This window comes from Panulirus ornatus, chromosome 23 (genome assembly GCF_036320965.1).
Source record: "Panulirus ornatus isolate Po-2019 chromosome 23, ASM3632096v1, whole genome shotgun sequence".
NCBI classification, from domain to species: domain Eukaryota; kingdom Metazoa; phylum Arthropoda; class Malacostraca; order Decapoda; family Palinuridae; genus Panulirus; species Panulirus ornatus.
In genome coordinates this window covers 6,287,421-6,301,360 of record NC_092246.1, presented here as the reverse complement: position 1 = coordinate 6,301,360, position 13,940 = coordinate 6,287,421, and the positions used below count along the sequence as shown (strand labels likewise).

At 40.6% G+C, this 13,940-nt stretch overlaps 2 protein-coding genes across 2 annotated transcripts; one reads left to right on the top strand and one right to left on the bottom strand.

The window, feature by feature from the left end:
- Nucleotides 1–590: 590 nt before the first annotated feature.
- Nucleotides 591–9,104, bottom strand: LOC139756748 (WD repeat-containing protein 89). Its single transcript, XM_071676494.1, has 2 exons — nucleotides 8,952–9,104; nucleotides 591–2,280 (listed from the first exon to the last, which is right to left on the bottom strand). The coding sequence occupies exons 1-2, from the start codon at nucleotides 8,971–8,973 to the stop codon at nucleotides 1,124–1,126; spliced, it is 1,179 nt and encodes a 392-aa protein (XP_071532595.1). The 5' UTR covers nucleotides 8,974–9,104; the 3' UTR covers nucleotides 591–1,123.
- A 1,995-nt stretch (nucleotides 9,105–11,099) lies between these two features.
- On the top strand, nucleotides 11,100–13,809 carry LOC139756661 (uncharacterized). Its single transcript, XM_071676321.1, has 2 exons — nucleotides 11,100–11,263; nucleotides 11,603–13,809. Exon 2 carries the CDS (start codon nucleotides 11,613–11,615, stop codon nucleotides 13,758–13,760), a length of 2,148 nt encoding a protein of 715 aa, XP_071532422.1. The 5' UTR covers nucleotides 11,100–11,263; nucleotides 11,603–11,612; the 3' UTR covers nucleotides 13,761–13,809.
- Nucleotides 13,810–13,940: the final 131 nt, after the last annotated feature.

Sequence of the window (13,940 nt, the reverse complement as noted above, 5' to 3'; positions counted from 1 at the left end):
AATCCTTTCCATCAGAGTAAACAAAATACTTGCTCTGCTCTGAAAAAGCATTCTCTTTCACTCCTTTCTGTAGCAAGTATTTAAGCTTTAACAGTCACCCTCTTCTTATGGTCTACTTTCCTTTTAACTCATGTCACTTCTAAGTTCACTTCCTTATACTCATTAACACAACCCCACAGTTCCTCCATCAGAAAAGCCTCCCCCACCATCACTCTTAAACTCTCGCTAACCTTTGAGTTTAGCCCTTAAACATTTCCAAACCATTCTACCCCTTTAACCTTCAACTTAGTTTCACACATAGCCAGACCATCCATGTTCCTTCCATCAGTATACTTATAACATCCACACATTCAAACACCTCAACCTTATCCTTCCTGGGCATATCTTCATTTGGCTTTTTATTCTCTTACCATTCTTGGAAAGTGATAGTAAAAGGGAAAGATTATGTACCCTCTGCTTCAGCACATTAGATGCATTTCACAACATACAAGAGTGTGTAAAATTTTACTTCTCTATTCCATGGGGTTATGTGAATGACTAAATTGTTTCCTTAAAACAGTGTACATTAACTAGGAATGTAGAATGATAAGTTTTAAAGAGAATTTTATTAGATAATACATTCACAGGTATTTATAAATCTTACAAATTAGGCATATCCAATGTACACAACATACAACACAACACCCTCAAGTTAATTTACCTGGATGTTAATCAATATTCTTTATTCTATAGGTCTTAGATATTTTATTTTACAAATTGCTTTTAACAATAACTGATGGCAGAGTGCTTTCATATTATGAATAATATAAACTAACTAATACAGTTTTGTCCAATGATTGAGGGTCAAACTAACCACTTAAATTCTCTCTCACACAAGTAACCTTCACTTTTCAAAACCTTGATACTGCCAATCAATATTTCAGACAATACATTTACTGTTAACCAATAATTCAATTGAGTTATTTCTGAACAGTACATGGGACTAATAATCCTGTTTGGATCTTCATGTTTACATTAAGGTATTACAAGATTTCCACATTGGATATAATTCAGTTCGAGTTCTAAAGTAGTAATGATAACAGTTTACATGTTAAACTTGCATCTCATTTTCAATAAATTCAAATCAGTATGGTTTTTTCCTGTTAATTCTACTTTGTTTGGCAACTGTCTGTTTGCCTACACCATCAGCAGATTCTGATTTCCATATCCTTACAACTCCACATTCCCCAGCAGTAATATAAGAGTCTGTTTCTGCTTGATACAAAGCTGTTCGTGTCATAAGTAATGGCTGTTTACTATGAAATGTGCCATGTGGTACAAGCCGGCCGCTGTGGATATCAAATTTCAAAGTACGCAAACAATCACTTGATTCAGCATCAAGAGAACCAGTCAACACAAGTGGATTGTCCCCATCACTTGTCATGTCCACAGACACCAAGTAACATTCATCAACTACTCGGCGCTTCATAGCAGAGGCCACCTCTTCCCTGCTATATTTATGTAATGGTGCAGCCTCCTTAATATCCCAATATTGCAAAGATTCTACATCTGTTAATCCAGATAATCTTTCATATCGACCATTTTGACATAACCATGATAACTTTCCAACTGTCACTTCTGCATTCATACAGTATGTCAGAGCATCATCTTCTGTATTTTGTGAGATGTCAAACACATTAATGAGGCCATCTGTAGCAGATGTAGCCATCATATCTGCCTGATTAGGATGAAACTTAATCTGTGTGATATCATCAGTGTGACAATGCCAATAACTACCTAAAACACCACCACCACGGACATCCCAAAACGAGAGAAAAGTACCTTCTGGTGCTAACTCTGTCCCAAAACACATTATCCTTTCATTAGGCGACATATCAAAGCAATTAATAGGCTTAGTTGCAAGTGAATTCCCAATCTGTATTTGGAATTCTTTCTCACATTTATTGGACCTTAAATCCCACATCTTTAAAAAGCCATCACTACTGCTTGTCCACAAGACGCTGTTGTTGCTGGGAGGGAATCTTAACCCTGTAATACGATGTTTGTGGGCCTTATAACTGTAAACCTTCTCAAGAGTTTCTCTTTTCAATAAAGCCACAGAATTATTTGATATTCCCACAGCTAAATTCTCCCAACTTGTATCACAAGTCAATTGAAGACAGTAATCATTTTTGGCAAGAGATATACTTGTCACAGACTGATATGTGGTAGAAAAGAATGCTGCAATCTCTTCATCTGAACACGTGTTTGCACATGTTGACTTGTCAGCCAGTTTTCCACCTAAAATGAATAAGCAGTAAAATTATACTTTTATCAGAATTATACTTTTAATAAATTCCACCCCAGGATAACTTGCATAGAGTACTTGCAGCTTTAAGGCTGTATTCCCAACATGAGCAGGGATATAGCAGACTCCTCTGGAGTGATATGTTCCTCTATGAGACTGTATGCCTATTCATCCACTAATGATGATACCACCTCTTTGGAGCTGACTTTTCATTTAGTCACTTCAAGGATATCCCAACAATAACAAATTGTATGGCTAACTAGGAGACAGTGAGCTAGTGTATCTAAGAATTACAGTTTGTCAAAATGCACTCCTCTGACACAGGTAGCTGTGTTTTCTTTCTGCCTCACCCACTTGTGGACCAAAAGCCTTCTGGCCACAAATATGAAATCTTTCTTTGTCACACATAACACTATGTGCTAGCCCTGCCTTTTGGTAGTAAGTAGGAGCATTAGGAAGAAACATTAGGTCGTAGGAGTTAGGAACATTAGGTGGGAGGACGATCACTAGATATGAGCATCTGCAAACACTGCTAGACTGGCCCTTTCCCAGTGGCATGTTAAGTGAGAGACATAAAGGCTAAGATGCTACACTAACCATATTTTCTTGTATTTTGAAAAGATGTTCATGATTTACTTTATTGAACTTGTTCTGGCCCTTTCCCAGTGGCATGTTAAGTGTGAGGCATAAAGGCTAAGATGATACAGCACTGGTGGCTGATTTGGGTGAGAAACTGCAGAAGCTGGTGACTGAGTTTGGTAAAGTGTGTGATAGAAGAAAACAGAGTAAATGTGAATAAGAGCAAGGTTATTAGGTACAGTAGGGTTGAGGGACAAGTTAATGGGAAGGTAAAGTTTGAATGGAGAAAAGCTGGAGGAAGTGAAGTTATTTAGATATCTGGGAGTGGATTTGGCAGCAGATGGAACCATGGAAGCGGAAGTGAATCATAGGGTGGGGGAGGGGCGAAAGTTCTGGGAGCACTGAAAAATGTGTGGAAGTCAAGAACGTTATCTTGAAAAGCAAAAATGGGTATGTTTGAAGGAACAGTGGTTCCAATAATGTTATATGGTTGCAAGGCATGGGCTATACATAGAGTTGTGTGGAGGAGGGTGGATGTGCAGGAAATGAGATGTCTGAGGACAATATTTGGTGTGAGGTGGTTTGATCGAGTAAGTAATGAAAGGGTAAGAGAGATGTGTGGTAATAAAAAGAGTGTGGTTGAGAGAGCAGAAGAGGGTGTACTGAAATGGTTTGTTCACATGGAGAGAGTGAGTGAGGAAAGATTGACACACAGGGGGAGGGGGTCTGCCATTTCATGTGTATCAAGGTGGCGCCGGGAATGGATGAAGGTAGCAAGTATGAATGTGTACATGTGTATATATAAATATGTATATGTGGGTGGGTTGGGCCATTCTTTCATCTGTTTCCTTGTGGTATCTCGCTAACCCAGGAGACAGCAACAAAATATAATAATATAAATATATTGTGTGATCGGGGCCTGAACATGCAGGAGGGTGTAAGGAGGGCAAGGAATAGAGTGAATTGGAGCGATGTGGTATACAGGGGTTGACGTGCTGTCAGTGGAGTGAATCAAGGCATGTGAGGCGTCTGGGGTGGACCATGGAAAGCTGTGTAGGTATGTATATTTGCGTGTGTGGACATGTATATGTACATGTGTATGGGGGGGGGGGGTTGGGCCATTTCTTTCGTCTTTTTCCTTGCGCTACCTCGCAAACGCGGGAGACAGCGACAAAGTTTTTTTTTTTTTTTTTTTTATACTTTGTCGCTGTCTCCCGCGTTTGCGAGGTAGCGGAAGGAAACAGACGAAAGAAATGGCCCAACCCCCCCCCATACACATGTACATACACACGTCCACACACACAAATATACATACCTACACAGCTTTCCATGGTTTACCCCGGACGCTTCACATGCCTTGATTCAATCCACTGACAGCACGTCAACCCCTGTATACCACATCGCTCCAATTCACTCTATTCCTTGCCCTCCTTTCACCCTCCTGCATGTTCAGGCCCCGATCACACAAAATCTTTTTCACTCCATCTTTCCACCTCCAATTTGGTCTCCCTCTTCTCCTCGTTCCCTCCACCTCCGACACATATATCCTCTTGGTCAATCTTTCCTCACTCATTCTCTCCATGTGCCCAAACCATTTTAAAACACCCTCTTCTGCTCTCTCAACCACGCTCTTTTTATTTCCACACATCTCTCTTACCCTTACGTTACTTACTCGATCAAACCACCTCACACCACACATTGTCCTCAAACATCTCATTTCCAGCACATCCATCCTCCTGCGCACAACTCTATCCATAGCGACAAAGTATAAAAAAAAAAAAAAAAAAAAAAAAATACATATACACATAAAAAATGGCAACCCCTTCCCCCTCCACGCATATGAGGTAGCGCTAGGAAAAGACAACAAATTCCACATTCGTTCACATTCAGTCTCTAGCTGTCATGTGTAATGCACCAAAACCACAGCTCCTTTTCCACATCCAGGCCCTACAAAACTTTCCGTGGTTTATCCCAGACGCTTCATATGCCCTGGTTCAATCAATTGACAGCATGTCAACTCCGGTATACCACATCGTTCCAATTTACTATATTCCTTGCAAACCTTTCACCCTTCTGTATGTTCAGGCCCCAATCACTCAAAATCTTTCTCACTCCATTCTTCCACCTCCAATTTGGTCTCCCACTTCTCCTTGTTCCCTGCACCTCTGACACATATATCTTCTTAGTCAACCTTTCCTCACTCATTCTGTCCATGTGACAAACCATTTCAATAAGCCCTCTCCTGCTCTCTCAACCACACTCTTTTTATTACCACACAGCTCTCTTACCCTTTCATTACTTACTCTATCAAACCACCTACCACCACATATTGTCCTGAAACATTTCATTTCCAACACATCCACCCTCCTTCGCACAACCCTATCTATAGCCTACGCCTCACAACCACATAACATTGTTGGAACCACTATTCATTCAAACATACCCATTTTTGCTCTCCGAGATAATGTTCTCGCTTTTCACACATTCTTCAATGCTCCCAGAACCTTCGCCCCTTCCCCCACCCTCTGACTCACTTCCACTTCCATGGTTCCATCCACTGCTGAATTCACATATTCGCCATTTCCCACATTAACAAGGAAAGAACAGAGGACTGAGCCTTAGAAGAAACATCCTCACTCTGCCCCCTTCTCTGTACCTTCTTTTGGAAAAATGAAAATGGGAGGGGAGGACTGAGTGATGAGAGAGATGAAAGCAAAACTAGGGAAAGGGGGTGCAAAGATGAAGTGTGGCAGTGAGGCATGGAGGCTATTGCCAAGACTATCTGCAAATGATACTGTGCTGTCTGCTGAGAGTGAAGAGGAGTTGCAGAAGGTTGTACGATTGTTTTATGATCTGTGTAAACATAGGCAACTGAAGGTAAATTCTGGCAAAAGTAAAGTAATGATGTCTGAAAGGAAACAGAGTGAAAGTATACATATATTTGCAAAACCATATAGAGTGAAAGAAGGAAGTATACTAAACTGTTTTTTGGATACTGAGGGAGAAACACTGGAATAGGTGAGAGACATTAAGTACTTTGAAGCTGTCTTGGATGTTTGGTGATATTGAAGGAGATATAAGAAGGAGTGCAATATTGGGTAGAAGAATCACTGGGGTCCCTTTGTAGAATAATGAAGGGTAGAGGAGTAATTATGGAGGTGAAGAGAGGATCATGGGATAGCATAGTTCTCCCAACCCTGACCTAAGCAGCCAAAACATGGAAAACAGAGGTCAAGAATCCAAGATGTGGAAATGAGCTATTTGGGAGGAGCATGAGGTATAACTACGTGGAATGCAAAAAGAAATGGAGGGGTGTATGAGACGTGGTATGGCAGGAATGCAAAGGAAATGAACTGTGGAGTGGTAGAGTAGGTGAAACATAATACTTTGAAATGGTTTTGGCATGTGGAAATAATGCAAGACTGGGAATTTACAAGAGTGTATGATAGAACAATTAAGGGAGTTGGTGAGAGAGGAAGACCACCTGTAACACGGGCAAATAGAGTGGAAGAATAATGGAGGGATGGAAATGAATAATACATGGAAAGGTGTACATGATAAAGGCATGCACAGACGGATAAATGAAGACTTTTGCCGTGGCCACCCCCCTTGATGGGAGGGAGTTTGCAGTGGGAGCAAGTTTCAGAACTATAGACAGACATACAGATATGAAGGTGTGACAGCAGCTAAAAATAATATTAGTAAAGTATTTGTAACCAAACAGCAATACTGTAAATGGATATGACTTAAAATCTCCAGTACTATTCCCCATATCTTTAAAAGTGCAAATTTCAATGGGCTGTCCAATGCATTAAAGTCTCAACCTTGTTGGTTCATGTCCAGAGGAATTATGGGCCAGTTTTAAGCATCAGTTAAGCACCATCAAGTTACATTCATTCCCATGCATGACAGAAACAATAAAACCCACAATATGCCTGAATAGTACTCCCAAGATATTGCAAGAGCTATACAGTGCAGATATAAACTACATAAGCTTTAAGAAATAAGACAATGACCCAAATATTGCATCGCAATAAAACACAATCAGAAGACAAGTGAAGGTCCTCATCAAAGAAGCCAAGAGGGAATGAATGAGCATTGCAAGAGATAGTAATAGAGATCCTAAAAGTTTAAAGACATATCAATAATAAGACACATATGAAGAGTGAAATAAAACACACAGTACAACAAGGATGGGGAACCCATTGCTGATAATAAAAGCACAGCATCAACCCTGAACAAGGTTTTAGTTCTTTTTTGGTAAAAAGCGATGACAAACTTTGAGACAGTGAGAAATAGCACTTATATACGAACTTACCGTCACAGTTAAGGATGCAAGAATTTACTGTCACAGTTAAAGTACTAACACATATAGATAAGCTGAAGACTAATAAAAGCCCAGGTCCTGATCATTTCTATCCACAAGAGATCAAAAATGCCAAACATGAAACTGCCAGACTTCACCCACATTTTCAATAAATCTCCCACAAGACTTAAGACTTGACAGATGTCACTCCTGTTTACAAAAAGGGACACCAAGAACTGCTGGGTAATTACAATCCTATTAGCCTCGCATCAATTATATGTAAACTTCTGGGGTCAAGTATTATAGATAAAATTGTAGCCTATCTGGAACAACACAGCCTGATCAATAATACACAGCATGGTTCTAGAAGACACAAATCATTCCTTTCAAACCTCTTTGAACTTCACTGTAAATCATTCAATACCCATGACAAGACAAAAGCAACAGATATAACATTTCTGGACTTCCAGAAAGCATTCAACACAGTCCCCCGCATTAAACTGATGCACAAAGCCCAGGCCTTAGGGATTACTGGTTTCAAGGGAACTGGATAGAAGCCTGGTTACATGATAAGCAAAGAGTCATAATGAATGGGGAATCATCACCATGGTCACCTGTTACTAGTGGAGTCTCCCAGATATCCATACTTTGGCCTATACTTTTCATCATTTATATAAGTGATACTGATGTAGAGCTAAATTACACAGAGTACAAATTTGCAGATGATAAAAAGATATGCTAAGATTACAAGAGGATCTAGATAAAACTGCAGAGTGGTTTCGTAAATGACAAATGCCATTTAAAGTCAATAAATGTCAGCTGTTGCAAGTAGGAAACCTAAACAAAAATTATATTTTGAAATGATGGGCCACAAGACAAAGGACACCTTTAGTGTAAAAGATCTAAGGGTCACTATCTCCAATAACTTTACACTCTCCCAGCAATGCAATGAAGCTGCTAAGAAAGCAAAGAGGATGTTAAATTTACTAATAGAAACTTTACGTGCAAAAGGAAGGATGTGACAGTGTCACCATACCTAGGTCTAGCTAGACCACATCTTAAATAAGCAGTGCAGTTTTGGGGCCCCCATTTACGTAAAGATATTCTTAAATTGGAAAAAGTGCAGCAAAGAGCAACTAAATTGATTCCTTCCATGTGTAACAAACCATACGAGGAGAGATTGTGAAAATTAAACTTGTTCCCCATCAGCAAGAGGCACTTTCGGGGCTAATTAAAAGTTTTAAAATACTTAAAGGATTCAATAATGTCAATATGACACTTCCTTACAGTAGCAGAAGCATTACAAACAATAGGATATGGATTACAACTTACAGGTTGCCAAGTTAATCTGAAAAGTACAAAATATTTCTTTACCAACATTATTGAGCTGTAGAAGAAGCTCCCAGAAAATGCTGATCGGAGCAACACTCCTAATATCTTCAATATTAGATGTGATCATCACTTGTCACTATCCAGTATTGAATAATTCATTTAATCAGTCATCATAACACAGTGGTATATATCATGTAGTCTTCTCAACAACTGATCCCTCCCTGGCAATACTGTGGTTAACTAATGCCACCTGCTTTGAGAGAGTAAATAAAAATTATTGTATCATTAATAATTATTGTATCATTCTTCAACATAAGGAATATAGGTATGGTGCATGGAGAGGCAGGAGCTCATGCTTATGACAAGCATTGTACATCTCTTATAATCAATTTCACTCCCATGCAGGTCAAATGATTGACAACTTGCACCAGCGGAAATTTAACTTGCCTGTCCTAAATGAATTCGACATCCTGGTCGACCTCTCGAATTCCAAAAGCTTCTTCCTCGGTTTTGTTTACTGCACCAGCATGAGCGAGGGAACCACTCGACGTCCAAGTGTAAAGGCCGGGCTTACTCAGGGATTATCTATATAAAGTTAGTCATTCTTAAACCTAAATAAATAGAAAAAAAATAGCTATAGCTATAAAGTTTGTGTGTATCTATATATAAAAGAACAATCATTCTGCAATAAACGAAAGTACTCAACGTCTTTATTGGCCCTTTTTATCATAAGAATAACTGGGATAGTGTTTCCGCCATTTATCCGTTAATCTGTATGTGTGAATGTAAATAACCAGTCCAATTTCATTTTCGTAACGACACTAATTCCAGTGTGAATTAGAAATGCAAATACAGTCAGGTCATAGGTCACCCCACCATACTCAAGCCCTGCTAATGTGCTCGAGTCGCCATACACGTAAGGCAGGTCTCCACCACAAGCCCTGTTCTTTTTAACATACTGAAGCATTAACTGAATTCTCCATGCGATTGTATATTAGTGGACTATGTCGTGTTAAACAGTCGTTGGTATCCAGTAAAATGCTAGAAGTTACTCATAAGAATATTCAACTAGGCAGTATAGTTCTCTGCATTTAACATGGTACCAGTTGGCTTAGATGATCAAACAACATGGACATTTAACCGTATACTAACAAAACCAAAACTAACCTAACCTAACCTTATATATTCATGAAAGAAAATTCCGATTGCTCTTTACGGAAAGATAAACATTTGTATATTTCTTGTGCTTTTTCCCTAACATCTCTCAGGGCAATTTGGTTATCCAATATTGTGTGTGTTCTTTCACACAATTCAGATTTCATGGTCATAATTCAGTTTCGAAATATAAGCTATTCGTGTATCCATCATATGTTCGTCAGCAATGTGTGGCATAGCAGTCACCATACCTTCACAATTAGGGTGGACACTTCCAATTCAGATCTAAAATGCCATGTTTGTGCCATCACAAACCAGTGGGGAACATGTTTCATTCTTCATCTTGTCTAGAAACAAGTTACACTTCTTACATCACCTACATAACGTTACTTCCATAATGCTTTAAGGTGTATTCGCTGGTTCAACTGTCTGCTTCTAAATGTAATTCATTATTTAACTCATGTTTCGGGTAAACACTTGGAACTGATAATGAATCTTTTTATCTCCGTTGAATAGACTTACTTTAAACAGTGATTCGCTTCGTTATGGAACTAATTTTGTTTCACAGATATCAAGTTTATATCATTATCTACGCAGTTTGAAAGAAAGGAAGACGCTCCACCAGGGATTTACAGCACTCCACTATATCTTGATTTTCGTCGGTCATCTTTAACTTTTACCTTATGCCTACAAAAAACGGCATTGATAAGAATACCTTTTTTACTTATGTTGTTGCCTTACAAACAGGATAGATACGACGCTTTCCCCAACCGATGTAGCAAAAGTACGGTGACACTTGGTGGTGTCTGGGTGTGTTCCTGTAATGGGTACCTTGTTGGTGTGTTGCTCCCTCCTTGTATGTCTGGGTCTTCGTAGGCCTCCTTTGGGAGTAATAAGGGTTTCTCTAGATGGTCCCTTTCATCTCCACAGCCTTAGCCATGTGCCAAGCGGGAAACGTCTGAAAACTTGAGTGGCCAATCCAACTGTATTCCATCGTAAAGAGAAATGGTTTATTGAAATCTAGAGCCTCGGTTGGCTGGTTCCTTGTAAACCTAAATGCTAGGCGGGATGCCATGGTACTGAACTCATTGTTGATCTGCAGTAAACATAACAAAGGAAAAGTACAATTGCCACTGTCATAGGAATACTAACACCTTAGGCAGTTATACGTTTACTTTGGTGGTATGATGGTAGACTTGCTACTCTGTCTTGTTCAGGATTTTCTGTTTGCTGCTTCTGTAAGCTTTGCATGTGATCAGGATCTGTTCATTTTGAAAAATTTTTGTCTCCATGGTAAACTGCTGGGCTAAAAACGTTTCGCTAATTATGAGTGTAAGGAAGTCTCCAGGGTACACATCCAGCTTAACCTAAGTTCTTTTAAGTGTTGGCAGCCCTGCTGTCTTATCAGCCACTTCTGGGCGTGTCTAAAAGGGAAGCCTCACATAGTTGCCAGTGTGGTTGTGTGAACTCCTCGTTAAACACTCCAGTTCAATATATGTTCCACATCCATTTTCTTCATTCTATTATCATTGTTTGTGCCCGTACCTCGACCACAGGATCTTGATCTAAAGTGTTAGAGACGTTATATACATATATGTATGCAGGTAATACTGTGCTTAAATGCATTTGATGGTTCTTCATATTGTTTCAAAATGTCACGCTGTGGAATTACTAGTTCATTGTACATACTTTTAGTTGACTTGACGCTCATTTAGAGTTATATGGATCTGTTAATAATGTGAAATAACCAAAGATGATGTGTGGATAAATGTCCACTGAGTTTTAATCAGTGCTTCAATTTGACCTTTTGCGCAGCAGTCACAAGTATTTAGACTTTTTTTATAATATATTCTGACTACTTAAACGAGGACTGGGTTAGCATTGGGGATAGCATTGGAGAACAATAACAATAAATAACGGTAATTATTGGCTTTTCCCACTAGACTGCGGGTCATGACGGCCAAATGTCACCCTTCTTCCTTCTCCAGCCTGCCACTACCGCTTTTGATGGTACTGCTCCTGGCACTCTCTCCTGTGTCTCAAGAAGAACCGCCTAGCGAAGGTGGCGACCTCTCATCGAGTGACGGAGGAACGCCAGGTCTCGGAGACGACCTATTGCATGGCGAGGAAGAATCGTCAGATGATGAAAACGACCCATCACCTAGTAAGGGAGAATCACCAGTTGTTAAGATCCTTGCAAGAGTGAACAGCTCCGAAGAGGAAAGCAGTGATAATGAACTGGAAGACGATATCATTAGTCGGACAAGTGCAGTGAACACTGTCCAGCGGGTAATGCCGGATGTGAGGCATCTCCGACGGGAGTCACTGCACGTTGGGTCTGCTGCCGCCACGGATCATCGAACAAGAGTTCGAAATACTTTAAATCTGTGTAAATCGATTTATATGTCTGACTATGGGGTATACCCGCGTGACCATGCGTTTGTTTACGTGTACCGGCATGAGAAACATGTGTACCCGATGATCATTTTTGTTCAGAAAAAATTTGTGGATTTGTGCCGACCTTTATTTATACGTGAAGACTGCGAGGAAGAGAAATATCTTACCATATGTGCGGAAGCACAGATCGGGTTCCTGCATTCTCATGGGTGTCAGATACATGAAGGGGGGCAGCACGAGAAGTTGATGGCCAGGCATCTCTTAAGAGGAAATACCGAATGTTTCGAAGGTTTGTGTGACGGATCCTTTAGGCTAATTGAATCCAGTGTAGGGGGAATTGCATACCAAATCTTCAATGTTATTCATCCATATGACAATAAGGTGTGTGACAATGCGTTATTTTCGAGTGGACCTTTGAAAGATGGGAACAATACTGTGTACTTGACACAAAACAATAAATGGCCGTGTTGCTACGCTTTGTACCTGGTGGCCTGGCAGCACCGGCCCGAGGAACATAATCTCATTGGCAACTGGAGTTACCTGCCGGCCTCTTGTCGTGTAGGGGAGGTGCTTCTGATAGTGATGGTAGCGGCGGTGGGGCTGAGCGGGGTACTGGGGAACTTGATCGTGGTGGTGGTGATGCTGAGCAGCGCACATCGAGGACAGGAGTCGAGCCTACTGCGCACATCTCTTGCCTTCTCCGACCTCTTCCTAGGGGTTTTTGTGGTCCTCCCCTCACTCTTCCACCACCTTGCTCCCTTCTTCAGTCCACCTGAGTATATGACGTTTACAGGTAATGAGAGGTTACAAATACTTCCCACTGTGAAGCGTGTGAAGCGGGACGCGCCTGATGTTTTTTTAACAAATGGAGTGCCTAGTAGAGACAGTTTTCTATTGTTCCAGTCTCTGGTGTATGGAACATGTTCCTTAGTGTCCTTGTCTACCTTGTGTTTACTGAGCACTGAGAGGCTGGTGATGACTGGCCGAGCACTTCGCTACAAACACTACTTCACCAGGGGACGGATCAAGGCCGCCATAGCGTTCACCTGGGTGTTGGGCCTGCTGGAAACACTCCTCACTTATTACGACCGTGACGGCAACATTAGCACAATGTGGTCAACTTTCTCCAAAGTTCCGTACAAATTCCCCAAGAATAATCCATCTAGTTTGGCCTACGCCTTTTTTTCGAATATGCACGTCGCACTTTACATGCTAGTAGGTACCACCACTGTTGTATTTTCTGTGCTAGCGTTATATAACTTTGTCCAAGAACAGTCGCGAGTGAAAACGGAGTGGCACAGTCTCGGCATAAAGACAACTGTTCTCTATTACCAAGAGAACCGTCGCATCATCACGACCATGACCTTAATGTTAATACTGTACCTCGCTTCGGTAGTTCCGATCTTAGTCCTTATAATCATAAACCTCATGCAATACAGCTTTACTGGAATTTACTTGTTTGGGCACCTTGCGATCTGGCTGTTGTTGGCCAGTTCAGCTTGGAATCCGTGGCTGTACAACATGCGCAGCAGCCAGTTCACTGGCGACCTAGCCCAGCTGCTGCACAAGGTGTTGCCGACGTCACTTGGAAAGAGGCTTAGGCCCTGCATGACCTACTCACACTATGGCAAGGAGAGGGACGATATTGAGCTAACGCCGGGAAGGGAGAAAATGCTTTTCAGACTGGGTCTTGCTGAAACCTGAGATTTTGTAATTGTAGTTAGAAAATAAAAATGGAAATATACAAATGACACTGCTTTTGAGTTATTCTCCAAATTAAGCGATGTTTTTGCTCACTGTAAATCTTATAAATTTATGTAATTTAGATGGTTCTGCTGGTATGGGTCATCCTAAGATAATATATCGGGGTGAAATTATCAGGTT